A 21,726-nucleotide genomic window follows, 5' to 3' on the forward strand; every position below is an offset into this window, starting at 1 on the left:
TTTCCTTGGAGAAGAACCATACCTTGAACTGTTTGTCCATCTGGACCCTTCAGTGTCCTGGACGGTGGGAGACGTGTGTGTGTGTGTGTGTGTGTGTGTGTGTTCCTTCCTTTCCACTAGATCACCTGTAACTCACACTGAGCCTGCTCTTTTGAGTCAAAATCCCAATTTTAGAAGAAAAACTAGAGCCTGCCATCCAAGACCTGCCAGGTATGTGGTCTGGAGGCAGAAACTGAAAGTGAGTGTGACTCAAAATGTACAGGTGGAGCCTGGGCATCAGGAGAGCCAAGAGGTGGGAGGAGACTGCAGAAGAAGTATCATGGTCCTTGCTTCCAGAGAGCTGACGTCTTTCATGCTGCCATCATGCTTGACCTGAGGTTTCCCGTGTCTTCCTTAACCACTGAGCTCTGAAGAAACAGTTGGCTTGAGGTTGAGTCTATGGTTCCATCTTGAATAATTTTGTTCAGTTGACTTTGAACTCAGCCTTGAGGGAGGGTTAGCCAGCAGAGATTCTAGTGTATACAAGCTGCCTTGATTCCGAAATTGTTGAATTGTTGACACCCTTAATCAAGAGGAATGTGGGATATGAAACACTGGGAGGAAGGGAAGAGCCATGTTTTTTAGTTAGAATATACCAAGTGCTGTCACTTATGTGTTGTGGGACTTTGCTTAATTACATAATATTCCCAAGTCTCTGGTTGATCCCTATAAAAGGAATGATAGTGGTGGCACTTCACAGGATTGCTCTGAGGGTGAAACGAAGTAGTGGATGTAGTCCTGCTACTATACTGCTATTAACTGAAATTTATCAGTTGGCTCCCATTTATCATAGAAATACTTACTAACAGATGCTTAGCACCATCTAATGTGTATCAGGTAGGCCTATGTTTGTTTATTTACTTCTTTGTAAGAATGATCGAGAGGCTCAAAACTTGCTTTCAAATATTTCACAATGTCGTAAGAAGATAAAAAATATTAACATCATGGGACACCTGGATGGCTCAGTGGTTAGGCGTCTGCCTTTGGCTCAGGGCCTGATCCTGGAGTTCCGGGATCGAGTCCCACATCGGGCTCCCTGCATGGAGCCTGTTTCTCCCTCTGCCTATGTCTCTGCCTCTCTCTCTCTCTCATGAATAAATAAAATCTTTAAAAAAATTAACATCACAATCTAATAAGGAGTTGCTGTGATGCTGGGATGCACTGAGGGTCATATAAAAGAAGGAGTAACAGTCTGTCCTGAGAAGTCTGAGCAGGCCTTGTGGGAGAGCTGACTTTGCCCTGAGGCCTACAGAGTGGCTGGGGTAGTTCAAGTGTAATAGTTAAGGACATGGATGAACTGAGACAGAAAGGATTTGCTGGCTTTTTGGACATAAAAGACTAGAGGTTAGTAGCTTCAGGTCAGGGTTGATACAGCAGCTCAAATGCAAGGACATGCATTCCTGTATTTCTCCTCTGGTTTATGCAGTGTTGGCTGCATCCTCAGCTCTCACACAGTGTTCCCTCAGCAACTTCAGGCACTCCTTTCAAGATAGCAAAATGGTCATAGTATCATAGAACTCACACCTTCAGTCCATATTATTCAGAAGACATGGGTCTTTTCTGATCTTACCTGAGGAAGGAAGGGGATGCTTCTATTTCCCAGAAGCCCCAGCAAGACTCATCTTGGATGTCATTGGTTCCAGTTTGGTAACCCATTTTTCCCTGAACCAATCACTATACCATGGGACTGGGGTGAATGATTGGCTTAGGATAAATAGAGCTCCTCAAGCTGAGGATAGGGTCAGTGCCTTGGTCTGTGCTGCCTGAACCATATGGCTCATCAGGGGAAGAGACTGGTTCCCCTAAGACGTATTGTTCCCAGAAGAAAAGGGCATAGATTCTGGAAAACATGGAGAAGCTAGCTCTCCATTACACGAGTAATGGGGATTTAAAGTCTGCATTTTAGGTGAGAAAATAGGGAACTACATTTTAAGAACAACTCTTAGTCAAGGATCTCAGGATCAACACTATTCAACAGAACTTTGTGCAATGATAGAGATGATGTGTGATCTGCTGTGTCCAGTATAATAGGAGTCACTAGCCATGCAACTGCTGAGTGCTTAGGATGTGACTAGTGTGACTGAGGAACTGAATTATTAATTTTTATTTACTCAATTTTGTTTATTTACTTAATTTTCATTATTTAGATTTAAATAAGCATGTATAGCTAATGGCTGTGGTATTGGAGAGCGCAGCCCTAGGCTCTAGAGAGGGCTCTGTAAGATAATTCAGCTGGGAGTAAGATGGAGACAGAGAGACGGAGACCAGAGAATATGAGAGTGCATAAATTAAGCCCGAATGCTGTGGTTATGTGCCATCGTGAAGAAAATTGGAAAAAGTCACTCAAATCATGTTCTGTTGTTTGGCTCAGATGAGTAACCCAGAAAATAGAGCCCAAGGTGAAGGGTTGGTTACAGGGAATAGAGATAGAGACATAGAGACCTGGGTCAGGGCAGGTGGACAAGGTCCTCATGCCTCGCCAGTCCCAGTTGATTCTACCACACAGGCAGTAGGGAGTCAGGGAGGAGTTTGAGAATGGCCAGATCATATCTGAATGTTAGGAAGGCAGCCTGGCACTTTGCAGAACAGAGGCTTGTGCAACTAGAGGCGGGAAGACCAGAAGGAGGTAATTGCAATAGTGCTCATGAGAGAGGATGAGGGTTTGAACTTGGGGAAGAGGTGGGACTGCATAGAAGGGTGGGAGATGAACCCCAGGAGTGGAAGAGTGGGGTGGGGTTGCATGTGGTTTGGGGAGGAATATAGCAGGATGTTTGGCTTGAATGCTGAGGGGAATGATCGTGCTCTTTGAGATCTGGCATTCCTCAAGGAGGGGATAGGTCTGAGGGGTCCTTGATGACTATTCTGCAGGGCATCTGGTATTTAGTATGCCTGTGGAAGATGCCCGTGAGGTTCTAATGTGTTCTCTCAAGAAGTATATAATCCACCTATGGAAGTTAGGGCTTTGTGAATCAAATCATTTGAAAAATAATTCCATATGTCTAATGACTTTCTGCCTTAAATGCTGCATATGTTTTTTGAATGTTACGCTAGGTACCTTTTCTGTATAACAAACCACCCTGAAACTTAGTGATACAAAAGAACAACATTTAATTATGTTCCTGGATTCTGTGGGTCAAGGAGTTTGATCAAGCATGAGGTATGCAATGTCTGGAGCCTCACTGAATGAGTCAAAGCCAAGACTGACTTGTTGGCGAGGGCTGTAGTCATCGGAGGCTGTCTTCTCTTATGTCTGGTGATTGATGCTTCCTCTCCACTGGGTCCTGGGCTGGGCTGTGGGCTGAAACATTGGGGCTCCTGCATGTGGTCTCTCCTGCTGCGGGCTGGTTGATACTTCCTCACGTGTGGCATTGGGACCCTGAGAATGACCATCCTAAGGGCACACAGTGTAGCCTTGGAAGTCACTTAGTACGACTTCCCCTATACACTGTTGGTTGGGGCAGTAATGAAGATCTGGGACATGAACTCCACCACTGAGTGGGAGAAGTGTTGAGGTCAAGTTGTAAGATAAACGCATGAGATGGGAGATGGTGAGAAATAACTTGACCACAGATGGAGAGATGTGTATGGCTGTGGTAATGGAAGATTCTGCCAACGGTGGCAAACTGGAGTTGACGCCTGAAGAGTGGCTGGGGGGATCCTGGAAGGCAGAGAGAGACAGGGAGCGGGGAACACATGAGGGAGGGTTTATGTGCCCTCTGGGGTCTTCTAGACCAGTCTCCTCAATGCCAGGGGCAACTAAATAGGCTAAAGGTGAGGATCCTGTTGCTGCCACGTCTCTATGGGACACCAAGGGATACAGCAGTTTCAAAGCAAATGGCTCCTTTCTGCGTGATCACTCAGGACGTTCAACATCAGGTTTAAAGTTCCTTGTGCCCATCCATGTTGATCATCCTGGTCAAAATGCCAAGCCATTTCTTTTTCTCCACTGTTTCCTGTTGCATTCTGGACTGGGAGGAGCCCCTGTACTGTAGGATTAAAAGTGTCACTAGAGTCCTTGAGTTAGTGCAGTTAAGCACACTCATTAGTGCAGAAATCACAGTAAATATTTGTTTACTTGCTCCCCACCCCCATTGGATTGAGAATCTCTGGAGAGAAGAAACTATGTCTAACTTATTCTAGCTTCTGGAGCAGAACCACGTACATAGTAGATGCTCAGTACAAGAAGGTTATGCATTCAAGGTTAAATGGAAACAGTGCTGAACACCTGGGCATTTTCATGCCACCTCAGTCTGTCACAAGGTCCAAACTTGTTTCTGCTCCTGACCAGCCTAGGCTCTCTCTACTCCTTATTCCTCTAAAACAGGAATCTGATCTGTACCCAAATTCTTTTTTTATATCTAATGGTCCCTGTTGGAAAAACTAAGGCTTTAGTTTTCTGTTTCATATCGTGGAGGGAGATTGTTTAGACCAGAGTCAGTACACAAGAAGGCCTGTCGGCTCCCTTTCGCCTTTTCCTTGGCAAGCCTTCCTGGCTGGACTCCTTTGCTATAGCTAAGATATGTGAGGAACTTATTTTTTACAGAGATATTTTGCAAAAGATAAATTTCTCAGGATCGTGGCCATGGATTCTTAGCAAAAGGAAGGACAAGGAGATATGATCAAATGTGTGCTGGTGAATCAATACAAATAAATTATGTGTTCTTTGTTATTATGTCCTAGGCTACATGAGAGAGGACCCTTAAATCATCCACCATCAGCTGCTGGAAGTTCTGCTCCTTTTCAAGGAGTTATATGGAGACAGAGTCTAGACTTGTGTTATTTTAGGTGATCCAGATAACTTTCTAGTGGGGACGTTGGTTTGGCTGCTAGGGGAATGCTGGCAACAATAAAAGACCAGAGGGGAGCAATTCTTCTCTAGGTATAGTATGGCCCTGATTACACACTAAATATTCTTTACCTCTAATGTCTGGGATTTACAAGCACTCTCTTGCTTGAATGGATGGTCCTTTTACTAGTATATACGATATAGACCTGTACACATTGACTAAGTGCTTGCTCAAGAACTTGAACAAATTAAAATCTATTCCCCCTCTCTACTCCCTGCTATAAGAATGGAGCAGCCCCTCATCTGTTATGCCCTAAAATGTGGTTGTCATGGCCCAATTCTCAGCCATCCTGGGTCAAGATATAGAACAAAACCAACTCAGGATGAACATGGTGATCTGGGCAACCTACAAGTGAGATCTAGGCAAATGGTTTGTGAATGTGCTGAAGAGGTGACCAGATATGTGCTGAGGCCAAGAAATGTTAATCTAAGGGGTGGATGTTCTTAGAAGTTTAGGCAGTTGGTTAGGCAATAACGAAATGCCTGTCCATCTCTTAGGTAGATGGGCAAGAGCAACAGTGGGTAGAGGGAGAACTTGGCCATAAGCATGTTTCCAAAGAAAGGGAGAATGTATAGATTCAGAAAATTGAGTTGGAAACTCATCCCACCAACCTGGGGCATGAAATGAGTGTTAAGTTATGAAAGCAGGCAAGATGGTCCTCCTGTAGTAACACTTGTTGGAGCTGGATTCAAGCACACACCTTCAAATTACGATGAAGCACATTAACTTCTGGGAAACCTCTGATGCATCCTGGATTCCATTCTTTTCAATTATGCCCCATTTGCAATTTTTAGCAAAAATTTTCATAGCATTTTTTTCCTCCTTATTTTCTTTCCCTTTGTCATTGCCTCAGTTCAGATAGTTTATCTCTTAGGTTTGGACTATTGCAGTAACCTTTTCACTGGCCTCCCTGTTTTTCCTCTTCACTGATCCACCCTTCATACTCTGACAGTTTTGTTTCCAGAACATGGGTACCAACAAATCATTCACCTGCTCAAGCACTTAGATATCTGGACCTGTTTGCTGAGTGGAGTAGAAACTCTTTAACCTGGCGTGGTAGGCGGAATAGTGACCTCCCAAAGATGTCCACATACGAATGCCTGGAATCTGTGATTATATTAGGTTACATGATGCAGGGGAATTAAGATAGTAAATGGAAATAAGGTTGTATTCAGCTGAGCTGAAGATAAAGAGATTATCTTGGAGTTCTCTGGCTGATCCTTTAAGAAGGATCCTTAAAGAGGGAAGAGGAAGAGAAAGAGAGAAACAGTGAGAGACTGATATAATGTGAGAAAAAGTGAGCCATTTCTAGCTTTGAAGATGGAAAGGAGCCACAGGCCAGGAATGGGTATAACTTCTGGAATCTGGGAAAGGCAGGAAAATGGTTTCTTCCCTACAATTTCAAGAAGGGATAAAGAAACATGCCCTAACTGGCACCTTGATTTTAGCCACTGAAACCCATTTTGGATTTTGATCTCCAAAACTGTAACATAATACAGTAGTATTGTTTTAAGCTCCTACATTTGTGACGATCTGTTACAGAAACATTAGGAAGTTTACACACCTGGCATTTGAAACCATCATTATCAGACTCCAGTCTGGGTCTTCATCTCTTTCTCTGTGCACCTGAAGTAGACCACCTTCTGGTCCTGAAATATGACTCACAATTCTAGCCTCCTTGTGTTTTCTTGTGATGCATCCTTAGCCAAAAACAAAAACACATTTGCTTTCTTCACCTTCTAAAATAAGCTAGCTCAAATATTACCCCTTGTAAACATTTTCATGGAGGTCATCCTCTAGTCCGTCCCAGTTTGGAAATAATTATTACTATTAATTAATATTACTATTATATGTCATCCTTGCAGGGTTATTGTGAGACTCACATGAACCATTAGGTAGAATGTGTCTAGCCTGGTATAAGTCAGACCATTTCCAATTTTCACCAAAGGTGAAAGTTGTGTAAATACTAATCTCTCTTCTTGCACTGAAAGTGCAAGGAACTTTGTGTCTTCTGTCTCTCCATCTCTCACAATGTTTAGCACAGTGCATAGCCCATGAGAGAGTAATTTGTAGGGTTGGATAAAAGATGAGTTGTGATAGATCATATGTTCTGCCCTTGTAAACATGGGATAGATGTGTGAGAGTGTGTGTATGTGTGTGTGTGTGTGTGTGTGCACGCACGTGTTCCAGACACTGTCCCAGGTGTTGAAGATAAAGGAACAAATAAGACAGCTGCTGTATTTGCCATGAGGTATCTTACAATCTAGTTCAGTCCCTGCTCTTGGACTTATTTGAAGCACCTCAGGCTGATCGCTACTTCCAATCTGGGGAATGGCTGATCCCCAGAAAATCCACTGGGGTCAGCAGCTATAATGATTTGGCTGAGAGCTCTTTCAGCTTCTGAGATCCAAGAAGGAAAGATGCCCCTGACAGGAGTGGCAGAAGGAAGGAGAGTGCATGCTCCTGCTGGCGGGATTGGCAGAGACAGACCCTCAAATGAAAAGAGACAAGTGGGTAAGATCATACACCAGGCAAAATGGACTTGATGGACCTGTGATCTTTCCATTGCTGAGGCTGTCAATGCATGTCCACATAAAGTAAGCACCAGCACTCAGGGAATGCTCTGGGCTTTCATCTCTACATCAGTGAGAGGCCTGGCGAGGTTGCTCTTTATTTGTAAGCTTCAAGTTGTCATCACTAAAGAAGTGACATGCTCCCTCTTGGGACATGGCATTTTTCTACTCTGATGGCAAATGACCTGGTTTTCTCAGAGACAAACCAGGATGGGAAGGACCTGATACATGCTGAGGCTTACCGTGCACCTGGCAGGAGATATCTTTTGTTTAATCCTCAAAATAGTCCAATGGAAGAAATGATATTGGCTTCATTTTCCAGTTGAGGACATCGAGGCTCCTTGGGGTCAGCCTTTTGTCTAAGGTCATACAGAGAGTAGTTGGCAGAATGTGGATTACACACCAAGACTGGTTTGGAACTTTTGTTCCTTTCCCAGGGAAACAGATTGCTTATATTTTCCTTTACGTTGGAAGATTATCTCTGGAAGCTTCACTCCAGTGGCTTTGGGGCCAGCACTTCATCTTTCCTCTGCTCACATCTATTCCTGCCCTTGGTCCCCTCCTCAGGGGGTGTTGGTGGTGGTCAGCTGGAGGTGGTGATAGGCACATAGGAAAGTATGAACTCAGACTCCTAGTTAATGGCACACCTTGAGCTAATGAACTCTAGTTCTGGTGAACTATCATCATGGAATACAGACATTGGCAGGGAATTCTGGGGTCATTTGGCCCCATCCCCGTTACTGGGCTTCATGCTACCTAAATCATTTCCAGGAGATGATTGTCTCTCTCATTTTCAAAGTCCCTTAGGGAATGAGAGTGAATGGATTTTTAATTAATTTTTAATGGCTAGTTATACAAAACCAGAACAACCTGCTACTATTCAACAACCATTTTCCACAAGCTTCTTGTTTCAACAACACTGTATTTCCATTTCCTTGATCTGTCACTTACCTTATTCAGCAACTAAATTCTGCAAAGTACTTTCTTAACAATAGCCCTGTTTTAAATAGGGATGACTAATACTTACTAATTTTTGAATCTCTTATCTCTTACTTGGATCAGGCAAGAATAGACACATCTGTGCTGGGCACCAACTGGATGATTTCCTCATTGGGATTATGTGGATAAGGGCATCACCTTTTCACTGTGCTTATTTCAATTATCTGTGTAATGCCCATAGAGCATCAAGCACAGTGTTAGGCACTTAGTAGGTGCTCAGGATATTATCAGTGGCCCACCTCTGCTTCTTCTGATTTATTCTGTTCTTCTCTAAGCCACCCTACTTGGTCAAGTCATGCTTTTGTCATTAGATCTAGTATTTTCATTTAACCTACATCCCATCGGGTATAGGTATATATCTTTATCTTTTCTAGAAGTCCTTACAGAAAAACAGCTGTTTAAAACTGAACACAGTCATACTTAGAAGATTGTTTTCACTATCTTCCCTTCTTGCCCTTGTGTCTTCTTTCTCTTAACCTCTTGTAGATCTTCATAAAGTTCTCTCCCAAACTACCTTGAATTTTCCTTCTGGAGAGACTTGGCTGCATAAGTTATCTAAGGAAAAGACACCCTTGAAGGCATTTACCAAATATTCCAAAAGAAGAGGGCGAGAACTTCCCATTTTCCTCCCATCTCTGAAGATCTTCACTTATACCTCTCTTCCTCTCTGAGGACCTTGATTACCCCAGACCAGACTCATCTCCTCCTCCGAACACTTATGGCAATAGTTCCAATTCAGTGACTGTGTTGTGTCTTCATTGGCTGTGGGAAGTGCATAATAATACTCTTACAACACAATAACGAGAAAATCAGGGTCCCTGTCCTGAAGTAGCGCATGGCCTGATGATAGACATACATAAGGAAATAGAAAATTCTCATCTAATCTGGCAAGTAGCATAATTGGAAGTATGTGCAACAAGTTAGAGGAACATGGATGAAGAGGGAATCCATTCTATCCTAGAGGACAGGTGGGGTATGAGAGTGTTTATGACATTTGAGCTGGGCCTTGAGGAACGAGAAGGGGATTGGCAGGTGAAGAGTGGATGAAGGACTTTCAAGAAGGGGAGAGAGCCTGTGCCAAAGCCCGGGAGCAGGGAACAGGGAGAAAAATGGGTATTCCAGTGTGGCTGGAATTTAGATGTCATTTGGGAAAGTGGCTCTAGAAGGAGGTGTTTGTTTGTTTGTTTGTTTGTTTGTTTTATGAGAGACACAGAGACATGGGCAGAGGGAGAAGCAGGCTCTCTGTGGGGAGCCTAATGTGGGACTCTATCCTGGGACCTTGGATCACGACCTGAGCCAAAGGCAGATACTCAACCACTAAGCCATCCAGGGGTCCCTAGAAGAAGGTTAACATGTCAAGAGGTGTCAGGTTCAGAAAACCTTCTGAGTCATGCTGAAGAATTTGGATTTGATTTTAAAGGCAGTGTGAAGCCAATGGAGACTATTTGGCAGTAGGTAACAGGATTGAGCCTCTGCTTTAGAAGGTTCATTCTGGTGTAAGGATGGAAGAGGGGTGAAGAAATTAAGAAACTAAGAAATTAAGTAAACTAGTGATTTTGGAGGCTGCTGCAGTGCCCCCTCACCTAAATCCAATGATCCAGTCTTCATCTATGAACTATCAGCAGCACTTCACACAGCTGATCCCTCCTTCCCCCTTGGAACACTTTACTTGGCTCCCAGTGCACACACTTTCCTGGGTTTCTTTCGCCTCGTAGTCCATTCTGCATCAGTGAGGGTCTCTGACTCCAGTATTACTAAGGGAAGACATTTAATGCAGAATTATGTACAAGGCTGGAGGAGTGAGGAAGAGAAAGACAGAGTTGCTCAAAGGTTAATGACTGCAGAAACCTTTACAGGCCCCTGCACAGGAGGAAAAGAAACTGTATGGGAGGTTGGGAGGTCACAGGTCTCTCCTTTCCCCACCACCGAGCCCCTGTCCTGTGTGCTGAGTTGCCCCTGCAGGGGACCCAGGGATCTGAGCTTTCCCTCACCGAGGCCCAGCCCCCCTGCTGGAGCTCTTGCAGCTCCTTTGCTGCTGTGACTGCAAAACAGAAATGGGAAGAGAGTAGCTTTCCCCTTTCCTACTGGTCCCTACTGGTACACAGCTTCCCCCCTTGGGTCAAACCAGAAGCTGCATGACAGGAGAGTCTTAGAAATACAATTCTGAGTGTCCTGGTTACCCACAATACATAGGCAGGAAAGAGAACTGAGAGGACACAGCACAGTCCTCCCCTTTGGCTACTGTGAGCATCCATTTCCATCACCTATTCTTCTTCTTCTTTTTTAAAAATGATCTTATTTATTTATTTGAGAGACAGAGAGAGAGAGGGAACACAAATGGGGGAGGGGCAGGGGGAGAAGCAGACTCTCCACTGAGCAGGGAGCCTGACCTGGGGCTGTCTCCATCCTGACACTTAACCCACTGAACCACCCAGGCACCTCTCCATCCCCTATTCTTAATTAACCCCTTCTTTTCCTTCTTTTCAGTGGTAGCAGGAGAAGCTCAGAATAGGTGGGTATTAGTTTCTGCTTCTAGTTCAGTGGATCAGGTGTCCCCTTTTTGACAATTCTCTCCTTAGGAATCAAGAGTTCTCTCTCAACAGAATCAAAAGTTGTGAGGACATGAAGAAGATACTGTGGGATGGCTTATTGGGAACCATAATGAGAGGACCACTACCATGTTTGCCTCTTGATTCACAGACCATTGCATTTTGGCCATATATTTGGTCAAATGTACATCATGGAAAATAATGTCACAACTTCACAGCATTTGCTCCCAGGTAGGGTTGTCATTGAATCTTTGAAAGTCCATTCAACCATTGTATCAGGGCAGCTGCTTCTGGGTGATGAAGTTTGTGGTAAGACCAGTGAATTCTGTGGACGTGCCCATTACTGCACTTCATTTGCTGTGAAATGAGTTCCTTTGTTGGAAGTAATGTTGTGTGGGATACCATGACAGTGAATAAGGAATTCTGAAATGGAAAGATTTGGACCTTAGCATAAGCAATGTGAGTAGGGAAAGCAATTGCAGACAAGAAATTGTTCCCTATATGTGATGAGAGGGGTGCAGTGTAATCAACCACCAGGTGCCACAGTGAGGCTCAGCCTTGGTTTCTGAAGATGACAGGTGGGCAACATAGCAATGGTCATATCGATGTCACCTTGGTGAGAGGAAGTCCATGTCACACCAGGCCAAGGCCCCAACTCTGCCACAGCAGTGGCCACAGAGGAGCCCACAGAGCAAACACTGGGATATCTGGGGAAAGGGGCTTACTGGTCTCAATTGAAGGCCATCTTGTTTGATTACTGAGGGTCCCTCCTGTAGTAAATACCATTTGGTGAGCATTCATGCAAGACCCAGATACCCACTGTGCCTATTTTGAGAGGTCTGTACACATGCTGGTTTCCCCTTTCTCACTCCTCTGACCTCTGGGTGCTGGAACACCCCAGCTTTCAATCCTCATATCTTTACTCCGTTCACACTCCCTCTCCTGGCGATCTAATCTAGTCTTGTGCCTTTAAATACCATCTAATTACAGACAATTCCCAAATGGATATTTCTGTCCTAGATTCTCTTCCCTCAACTCCAGACTCATTTATTCAGCTGACTATTGGACTTCTCCATTTGAATTCTCTTAGGCATCTCAAACTTCATATTCAAAGCTAAACTTCTCATCTTTCGTCCAAACCTCCTGCTATAGTCTTCATCTCATAAAATGGCAACTCTGTGCTTCCAGTTGCTTATTCTTGAACTCTGAGGGTCATCCTCTTGTCTTTCATTCATACCCCATATCCAATTTGTCAGCTCTCCTGCCTGACACTACCTTCAAAATATATAAACATCATGTCCCTTACCCTGTGCACTGCTGTTGCTCTGTTCTAACACACGCTGTATTTCACCTGGGTGATTACAACAGGGTCCTAATTCACCTGTGTCCCCTTCTTGCCTTTCTCCACAGAGCAACCAGAGTGATCCTGTTAAAAATAAAGTCCTCTATTAAAATCCTTCAGCAGCTCCACATCTCACTCAGTAAGAACTGGATCCTTAAGTTGGTTCACAAGTTCCAGCAAGATTTAAGTCTCCGGATAGCTGACCTCATCTCCTGCTACTCTCCTCTCCAGCCTCATTGGTCTCCTTGCTTTTTCTTGAATATGCTGGGAACAGCTCTGTCTCTGTGTCTTTGCATTTGCTGCTCCTCTGCCTGTAATGTTGATTACCCTGATAGCCACATGACTTAACCTCTTGGCTCATTCAAGGTTTTGCAGGAGTGCAGGTTTTTCCTAGAGGATGTTCCTGGGCTCCTTCATCTTCTTTTCTTTGATTCTCCTTGCTTCCCCTTCCCACTGCACCCTCATAGCACTCACCATCGTCTGACTATGTCATACTGACTTATTTATCTCCCCTGCCAGAATGTCAACTTTATGAGTGCAAAGAAACTGGCTTATTTTTTCAGTGCTGAATCCATACTACCTGGCAAACAGGAAGCCACAGTTAGTGAAATGACTTTATAAAAAGCAGGGAAGGGAATAACAGCTTTGTGAAATTCTGTGCCTTATGTATGATAAAGTTTCTATATTTTGTACTATTTCCTTGTCCTCTTAACTAGATCATAAACTCATTGCAGATAGGAAGCACTCTATGTCACTCTGGATTTGGCACACATCTAGCCCAGTTCAGGCTGTCCAGTTGGTGCCAGACATCCTTGTACTGGAGATCTTGGACTGCCAATATTCAATTTCTGTTCCCTGGTTGGGGGTGGGGGTATTGCTCCTCAAGGTGGGAGGAGGACCCTGGGATGTTGCTAGAGCTGAAAAGTACACTCTTAATAGTTAGTCCCAGCGGGGTACATTTTAGCATCCTTGTTACATTACCATCGTCAACTATTTCTGGTAAAGAGTGTCCTTTTTTTTTTTAATTTATTTTTTTATTGGTGTTCAATTTACTAACATACAGAATAACACCCAGTGCCCGTCACCCATTCACTCCCACCCCCCGCCCTCCTCCCCTTCTACCACCCCTAGTTCGTTTCCCAGAGTTAGCAGTCTTTACGTTCTGTCTCCCTTTCTGATATTTCCCACACATTTCTTCTCCCTTCCCTTATTTTCCCTTTCACTTCTCATTCATTTGGGGAATATAAATAATGTCCTTATTCCAGTTGGCTGGAAACAAAGAACTCTCCGGCTATCAGGTAGGGGCAGGAATGAAGTGGTAGGTTGTGAGGGGGATGTGCAGAGAGCACCGTGGATTTAAAGGCACCAAAATTTCAGGAAGGTTTAATGAACTAAAGTAATTTTCCTTCAGAGTAAAATTTTACAGGCATTAAAGGTCCTCCCTTCACTGAATGTGCTCACGGGCGAGAGCGTCCTAGTGATTTATGAATTTGCAGATTATGCATTATCCTTTCAGAGGACAGGAATCCCCCCAGGCTGCCTGTCTTCTTTCTGAAGCTGGGTTGGGGGAGGGCAGGCGAATGCACGGGCTCTGCTCTGTGGCCTCCTGTATTTGCAGTTGGGGTCTAGAATGGATGAGTCTTTTTTTTTTTTTTTAAGATTTTATTTATTTATTCATGAGAGACACACAGAGAGAGGCAGAGACATGGGCAGAGGGAGAAGCAGGTTCCCTTCAGGGAGCCTGATGTGGGACTCAATCCCAGGACCCCGGGATCATGCCCCGAGCCAAAGGCAGAGGCTCAACCACTGAGCCACCAATTCCCCTGGATGAGTCATTTTTAGAGTCTAGCAACTCTAGAATCTGAGCTTCCCTTTTCCTCCCCCAAATAAAAATCACTTGGATCTCCTATCCCCTAAAGAATAATTATCATACTAACAACTCATATTGCCATGGTACAGCTTATAAAGCAGGTCAGGTGTCCTTACTTGATTTGAATCAACAACCCTGGGAGGTTGGCAGGGGTGTGTATCATTGTCCCCATTTAAGGAAATTGGAGCAGATTTCAAAAACGTAAATAAGTTGCTCAGTCTCGTATGGTAGCATATGTTGAGACTGGGTTTTGATGCAGCCCTCAGGTTGCAAGTGCTCTGTGATTTCCAAGCTGCCATCTAGGCCCCATCCAGGAGGCTGACAGCTGGACTCAGTGGGTAAGTGAATCTAGACACAGGGATTTGTTAGGGTTCTGAGGTGGAATAGGGATTGAGACTTCTTTGCAGTTCTGGGTGTGGGTACCTCCTTGCTCATAGGCAGTGGGTGGGAAGAGTATAGAAATTCTGCCAGACTTGGACTTCTGAGTTGAAATAGATCATTCTGGAAGCAGCAGGTTGAGGATGACTCTACCTTTCTTGAGGACAGCAACCATTTCTCTTTTGATCACCTTATCACCAAGAATCTTATGCTGTGCTTGGCATAAGTCAGGCATAGGTGAATGGAAGAAAAAGGGGGAATGTGAAATAAAGACATTAGTTACCACTCTGTGTGTGTCTAAAGAGCAGGAAGTTAGCCGAGGGCTGACCTGAGCATCTGGGGGCAGCAGAAGACACTAGATGCCTAGGGACAAGAAAAGTGGAGGTCGATGTTCAACAAAGACAGCACCAGCTGATTTTGTAAAAGGCTAGCCATGTCCTTTATTGTCACCTTATTATATAAGTTGCTTATTAAAACATAGTCCCTTAATATATATATATATATAATGTATTATGTAATGTATATATATATAGTAAGTCTCCTATAATTAGCCCCTCTATTATTTGTTAGATGTATATATTTTTAATATTTTATTTATTTATTCATGAGAGATACAGAGAGAGAGAGGCAGAGACATAGGCAGAGGGAGAAGCAGGCTCCATGCAGGGAGCCTGATCTGGGATTCGAACCTGGGACTCTAGGATCACGTCCTGAGCCAAAGGCAGATGCTTAACCGCTGAGCCACCCAGGTGTCCCTATTTATTAGATATAATACACAAACACACACACACACACACACACACACAGAGTAAGTCTCTTGGTATAACATAGCCCCCCCCCCCCCTTGTTACTGTCCTCTTCATTCTTTTTTTTTTTTAAGATTTAATTTATTTATTTATGAGAGACAGAGAGAGAGACAGAGACACAGGCAGAGGGAGAAGCAGGCTCCATGCAGGGAGCCCGATGTGGTACTCGATCCTGGGTCTCCAGGATCACACCCCGGGCCTAAGGCAGTGCTAAACTGCTGAGCCACCCAGGCTGCCCCTGTCCTCTTCATTCTTATAAAACTTTTTATCAACCCATAGTTGACCACAGTTTGGGCTTCCTCTGTCCTTCCAGCATGATCCCATTGTCTTTTGTGTCTTCTTTCCCAACTTGGCATGATCTGTGTCTCCATGTGGCTCATGTACACATGACATTGCATGCAACACATGAGTGCTCTGGCTCCTAGTGGCCCATGCTGTTCTATCTCCACACTGCCTCTTGTAACTGGAATGGCAGCCTCCCCCACCCTCCTTTTTCCCTATCTATCTCTGTCCAATTAAAAACTGAAAGAAAGAAAGTGAACATCGTCCAATTTAGTATATCCAAATTCTTACCATACTTTGAGTTCCAGCTCATGTAATCTTTCCTTCATGGAGACTTTTCTGATCACATTCAATGGACTTAATTGCTTCTTCTTTTCAACTCTTATAGCACATTATCTGTACCTCTCAAATACATTTATCATCTCATCTCTGCTTTTATTGTCCTGCATCCATAATTCATTCAGTGGACCCTGTGTAGTGCCTGCCAAGTGTCAGGTGATGTGCTGTGCATTGAGGATGCAGAGTTGAATGAGACCTGATTTCTAACCTCAGAGAGGCCACAATCTAGCAGATTAGTCAGACTTACGGAAAAGTCACATTGATCCTATGTGCTGGAAGCTATGAGAGATGAATAACCAGAGCGTAATTCTAGAGAAGATGTCAGATGCCAATTTAAGGTTGTGTGTGTGTGTATGTGTGTGTGTACTCTATGTATGTATATATGCATGTATGTATCTAGACCTTTCTAACTATATTTGTATATACACACACACGTCTAGGGACTTCTACCACAGTCTATAATATAAGCTCTAGGTATATAGCTTATATTATGCTATTTACTCATGAATTATTCCAATTTATTTTCATTTTTCTTGCTGTCTGAAAGCCCCCAGGATTGTAGCCACTCCTGTGAAAAACGAGCTTATTTGACAAACCTGAGTCTCCCAGCAGTTTGTCTAACTCTTTTCTTATTCCCTATCTCTGTTTCCTATTTCCTTCTCCAAGAACCAAGAAAACAAAAGTTACCGTCACCCTTGGGCCTTGAGCTCTGGATCTCTCCCTGAGTTGCGGTTTAGCAGATGTCTTTCCAATTCACCTAAGAGGAACCTAGAAAATATTTATGAAATTCATGAGCAAATGCTAAACTCCTTGAAGGCAAGGATGTACTTTTCTCCTCTCTGTATGACTGCTCATTGCGTCATAACCAGCTTACATAAACATTTGCAGAATGGAGGAGCATTGCATTAGAGCAGGGCAAGCATGGTGTGTCGAATAGCCATGAGTGGGAATGCCGGCGGTCTCCTGCTAGTTGTGTGCATGGCAGAGGGGGCAACTTGCTTAGCTCTTGGGATTCTGTTTTCTCAACTATAAATGGGGATATTCTATTACCCTTGCTTAGTTTCAAAAGTTTGTTGTGAGGATTAAGAAGCACCCACTATAGTGTTTACTACGTGGTAGGGGTTCAATTAATGTTTTCTCACTGCTTTTCCTTTGTTGATTTTGACGCCAACCCTCCTGTGGGGGCATCTGCTGAAAAGGAGTCAAGTCAGGCTTTGCTCTGGAACCTGGGCTAGTCCTGCTACCCTGCCTGTGTGCCACATCTCATCCACTGGTGATTCCCGAGGCACACTGGCACCTTCTCTTCTCTTTCTCATCTGGGTACTTGCTCAGCAGTCTGGGGTTTAGTGAGTTTACTACATCTACTTTCAGTTTTCTTCCCCACTAATTCCCTCCTTCCTGGAGGCCTTTGGAAGGCCCTGAGTGGTGAGAGAAGCCAGGAATGGGCAGGCTTTGTTTCACTCTTGGTTTTGTTTGCTTGGCACAGAATATCTTAAGGCTAAAGGCTCATCTCTTCATAGCTTTATTATTGTCCTTCTGTGCTGGCTCCTGGGGGAAAGGAAGTTTCCAGCCCCTAATTCTTAGTGTTTAGACCTTTCCTACAGGGAATGTAGGGGTGATTTTGCTGAGACATCTTCCTCATACATCTCTTACTGTGTGCTTTCTTTGTAAGGTTCAACTCCATATAAAGGAAGGGGTGGGGGATCCCTGGGTGGCGCAGTGGTTTGGCATGTGCCTTTGGCCCAGGGCGTGATCCTGGAGACCCAGGATCGAGTCCCACATCGGGCTCCTGGTGCATGGAGCCTGCTTCTCCCTCTGCCTGTGTCTCTGCCTCTTTCTCTCTCTCTCTGTGACTATCATAAATAAATTAAAAAAAAATTAAAAAAAAGGAAGGGGTGTTTTTTCCTAAATGAGGATCTCAGCATGGTGGAGGAGTGGGATCACCATGGCGGAGTTGGGAGAAAAATCACAGTGGGATGGAGTCTTTCTCAAGTGTGGTTCTCCAGTTACCGCAGGGAGATTACGGGACCCTACCCAGAACTCACCAAGTCAAAGCTGCTGGAAGTTGTGCCAGAGCATCTGCATTTACAAGGCTTTTCAGTGACTGTTAAGCCCCAGCTCTACTCATAGAGTGGAAGAGCAGTGCTCCGGGCTCTTGGTCAAGGTCACATGTTATTGAGACTTTAACTTGAGTCCCTTCCTTTCTCTGAGTATCAGGTCCCTTATCTGTAAACGAGGGAAATAGACTATATTAATATCATCCCCATCTGAAGACTATGACTTACCACTAAAACACCATTATCCTTCATTGACCCCAAAATGATTATTTTTAGGAATCTTTGACATGTTGAGCTTACCTGCTAGGGAGACAGAAATACAAAACACAGCCCCTACCTCAATCTAGTTGAGAAGGCAAATCCTGTGACATCCAGAAGGTATCAGGATGGTGTTTGACTAAGTGCCAAGTTGTGTAATTCCATTTTAAGTGCAATAGGACTTCAGAAGAGAGAGGACTTTGATGGCTGGGTAGGTCCTGGGAGAGTGCCTGGAGAAGGTGGGCTTCAAGTTATTTCTTTAAAAATAGGCAGGCACATTGTGCAGGTGGTAATAAAAGGCTGAAGAATAGGTGACATTATACAGTATGAAAGAGTGCAATCAGAGATGGGAGATCAGGTTTGGTTTATTTGCAGCATCCTGAGAAACTTGGATTGTTAAAGCAGAAACAGCATCTTGAGAACTGTGGAGAAGTGGTTGGAGGAGCATGTGTCTAAGTGTGTGCATGTGCATGTGTTATGTGTAGTGCCTGGTATACCAGGCTAAGGAGTCTGGAGTCCTTAGGCAGGGGGAACCAGCAAAGATTTCTAACCAAGAAGTGCATGCTCAAGAGGCAGAATTGGAAAGTATCTACCATGAAGGCAGAAATAATAGTCATAGAGGTATGGAAGGATTTGTCTGTCTGAATTCTCCAAGAAGCAGACACCAACATGAGACTAGGTATACAAGAAACATATGAAGGACAGAGAACATGGAGGGAGGAAAGAAGAGGATCTAAACTCTGTGTAAGGAGACTGTAGAATGAAAATAGTTCTTTCCAGGACTTTCCAGACCCAGTTTGTTTGTTAGAAACTCTCTTGGTTACCCCCTACACCTCTTTCTTCTATGTGGACTTTGTACTTTTTGGAGACTATTTGATGTCCCTGAAGGCTTGATATTGGGAGAAATGAGATGGCCTGATTTGCTCCTGCAGAGCTCTTCTGGATGGGTGTCCTGACCTATTTCTAGAAGAGCACAGTTTTTAGTTTGTCCAGAGTTTGAGTTGGCCAACATATAGCCAACCCAGGTTTTTACATAGTGACTGTGAGAATGCCTTTGTATATGAAAGAAGGTAAAATGAAGGGGATACGAGTTCTGCTGTGTGTGTGTACGTGTGTGTATTAATCCAGCAAACAAGAATTATTGTTGCGTTCCTAGGCATTTGGTTGGGGAGAGTGGGGAGAAGTCCTTTGCTTTCATGAGTCCCTGAATTGTACAAATGAGGAAATTCTCTGTGGATGGGAGATGCAAGGACCACTGAGTAACTAGGGGAAGCATTCTCTGCACGGATACACGCTCCTTGCTGTTGTGTAATGTCAAAAGGACAGGTAACTCTCCATCAAAGAATGCACTCTTAGAAGAGCCCTCCAGTCATGGCCCTGCAGAGAAGTTGAACATCCCAAACCAACTTTGCCATCGACTCTCTCTGATCTATAACGGGTCACATCCTTGCCTCTAATTTTTTCTTAGCTTACATAAAAGGAATGGAAATGGTACTGACTGACCCCATGGGGCGCTGGTTGAGAATAAATCCCAAAGTGAGTGTTCTGTTGTCAGTTAAACGCCATAAAAATGTTCAATATAATGGCTGATTATTTTTCTTTAATCTTAAATAGATACCTAGAATGGGAAAGTCCCATCTTGGTAGCAGAAATTCATTATCTTGGAAAGAGTTTAATGGCTGCTGTGTAAATGAACTGGAGGAAGTTAAATTGTGGAATGGGAAGGAGCCGAGAAAAGTGAAATGAGTTGTGCATTAAATTTAGATAAACACAATTATGTGTAACTGGATTATCACGTGTGCAGGCAGGCGCTGTATATTAGGCACCTGCGTTTTGATTAAAATCGATTCAGGTGCATACGCTTGACATCCTTGTAGATTTGGAATTGTGCCTAAGCCACTGCCCACACACATGAGGGGCAGGCAGGGAGACATCTGGTATCCAGGTCCCCAGCTGGAGAAGTTTAAAGGCATAGGACCAGACTGACCAGCCCAAGACCATTTCGGGAAACTGCTAACCCTATTACAGAAAGTCCAGCTCTCTTTCCTGTATAGCTTCTTCCAGGTTTCTTAATTTTACCTGAGTCAGGAAAGTGGTCCTGGAGTCCAGTGGAGTCCAAAGACCTGTTTACTCCATGACGAGGACAGATGCCAAATGGTAGATGGCAGATGGTGTTAGAGGATGTTGGGGACTGGGCCTGCCTGCCATTCCAGTATATGGGGCTGCTGAGACCTTAGTGATAGAAACACAAAATCTCTTTGAACCTCTCTGTAAATGGATAGAATTAGACCCAGTTCCTTCTTACCCATTTAGGTCTAAGGCTGTAAAGTCAGAGTCATCCTTAGATCAAAAGCAAGCGCATCCTCTGATCCCTGGGTGGCTGTACGAGTGATCAGAGCCAGCCGGCCAGTATGTCGCCTTGAAGAGGGACAGATGTAGAGAAACAACTGTCGATACCCAGTTAATTCCTGTTGGCATGTTTTATTTCAAATGCAAAGCATCATCGGGATTAAAATAAATGCTACCAGTTACGGGGATGCATTAAATTAATAATTGTTTTTTTTTCTTGCTTGATCCTATAATACCCCTCCACTCAACAGATAAATACTAAGCCCTCCTCTGGGTGATTTGACATGCACTGTATATTGTTACCCAAACTAAAGTAAGCTTCCTTTTTTCTCCCCTTTTGTTCCTCTCTTCTGCCCTCCTCCCCATCCCCATGGCAGGTTATACTTATCCTGACGAAGCTGTATGACTTCAATCTGGGGAGCGTGACGGAGAGCTCGCTGTGGAGGTAAGTGGATTAGAGGTTCTTGACAAGCTACTCTGGCCCGGCTCACGCGAAGAATGCCAGCCTCGCGGTTGGGAAGCACGTTCTGGAAGAGACAGAACACAGTCCTCCTCGTGGAAGGCCTCTTTAATGCCCGGGGTGGAATGGATGGCCCCACCTGTGAATTCCCCTAGCACTCGGCTTCCTCGTTTGCGGCCTGCGACACCTTCTGCTTGGCACCATTGTTGCTTTTGCGTTCCTGCCGTGTCTCCTTCTGCTTGACAAACAAACGTCTGGTTAGAGAGATCAGCTGAGCCTGCCCAGAGCAAGTAGAGCCTGCTGGGGAGGGGAGGGGGGAGTCTGGCCTTGGGTGTGAGTCTTGGCCCAAGGACCGTTTCTGTTCCTTTGTGTCTATGAGATGCTGTGGTTCTTAGCTGTATTTGAGGGAATAGACACATGTGGGGATCAGGTCCACATAGTGACCTTCGTGGGCTCCTTAATATATATGTATTTTAATAAATTTGATGTATGCATTTAATAAATATTTACTATATATTTAATGTGTTTATATAATAAATGTTTACTATATAATATATATTAACATGAATATTGGAAAT

The 21,726-nt window shown here is 44.1% G+C and overlaps 1 protein-coding gene across 2 annotated transcripts in view; it reads left to right on the plus strand.

The window, feature by feature from the left end:
- Positions 1–21,726, plus strand: part of SORCS3 (sortilin related VPS10 domain containing receptor 3) — a 581,611-nt gene that overhangs the window by 150,635 nt on the left and 409,250 nt on the right. For both annotated transcript variants that reach the window (XM_038578740.1, XM_038578741.1), the window contains exon 2: positions 21,066–21,133. In XM_038578740.1, coding sequence (XP_038434668.1) covers positions 21,066–21,133 — 68 coding nt within the window. The remainder of the gene's footprint in view (positions 1–21,065; positions 21,134–21,726) is intronic.

This window comes from Canis lupus, chromosome 28 (genome assembly GCF_011100685.1).
Source record: "Canis lupus familiaris isolate Mischka breed German Shepherd chromosome 28, alternate assembly UU_Cfam_GSD_1.0, whole genome shotgun sequence".
Taxonomy (NCBI): Eukaryota; Metazoa; Chordata; class Mammalia; order Carnivora; family Canidae; genus Canis; species Canis lupus.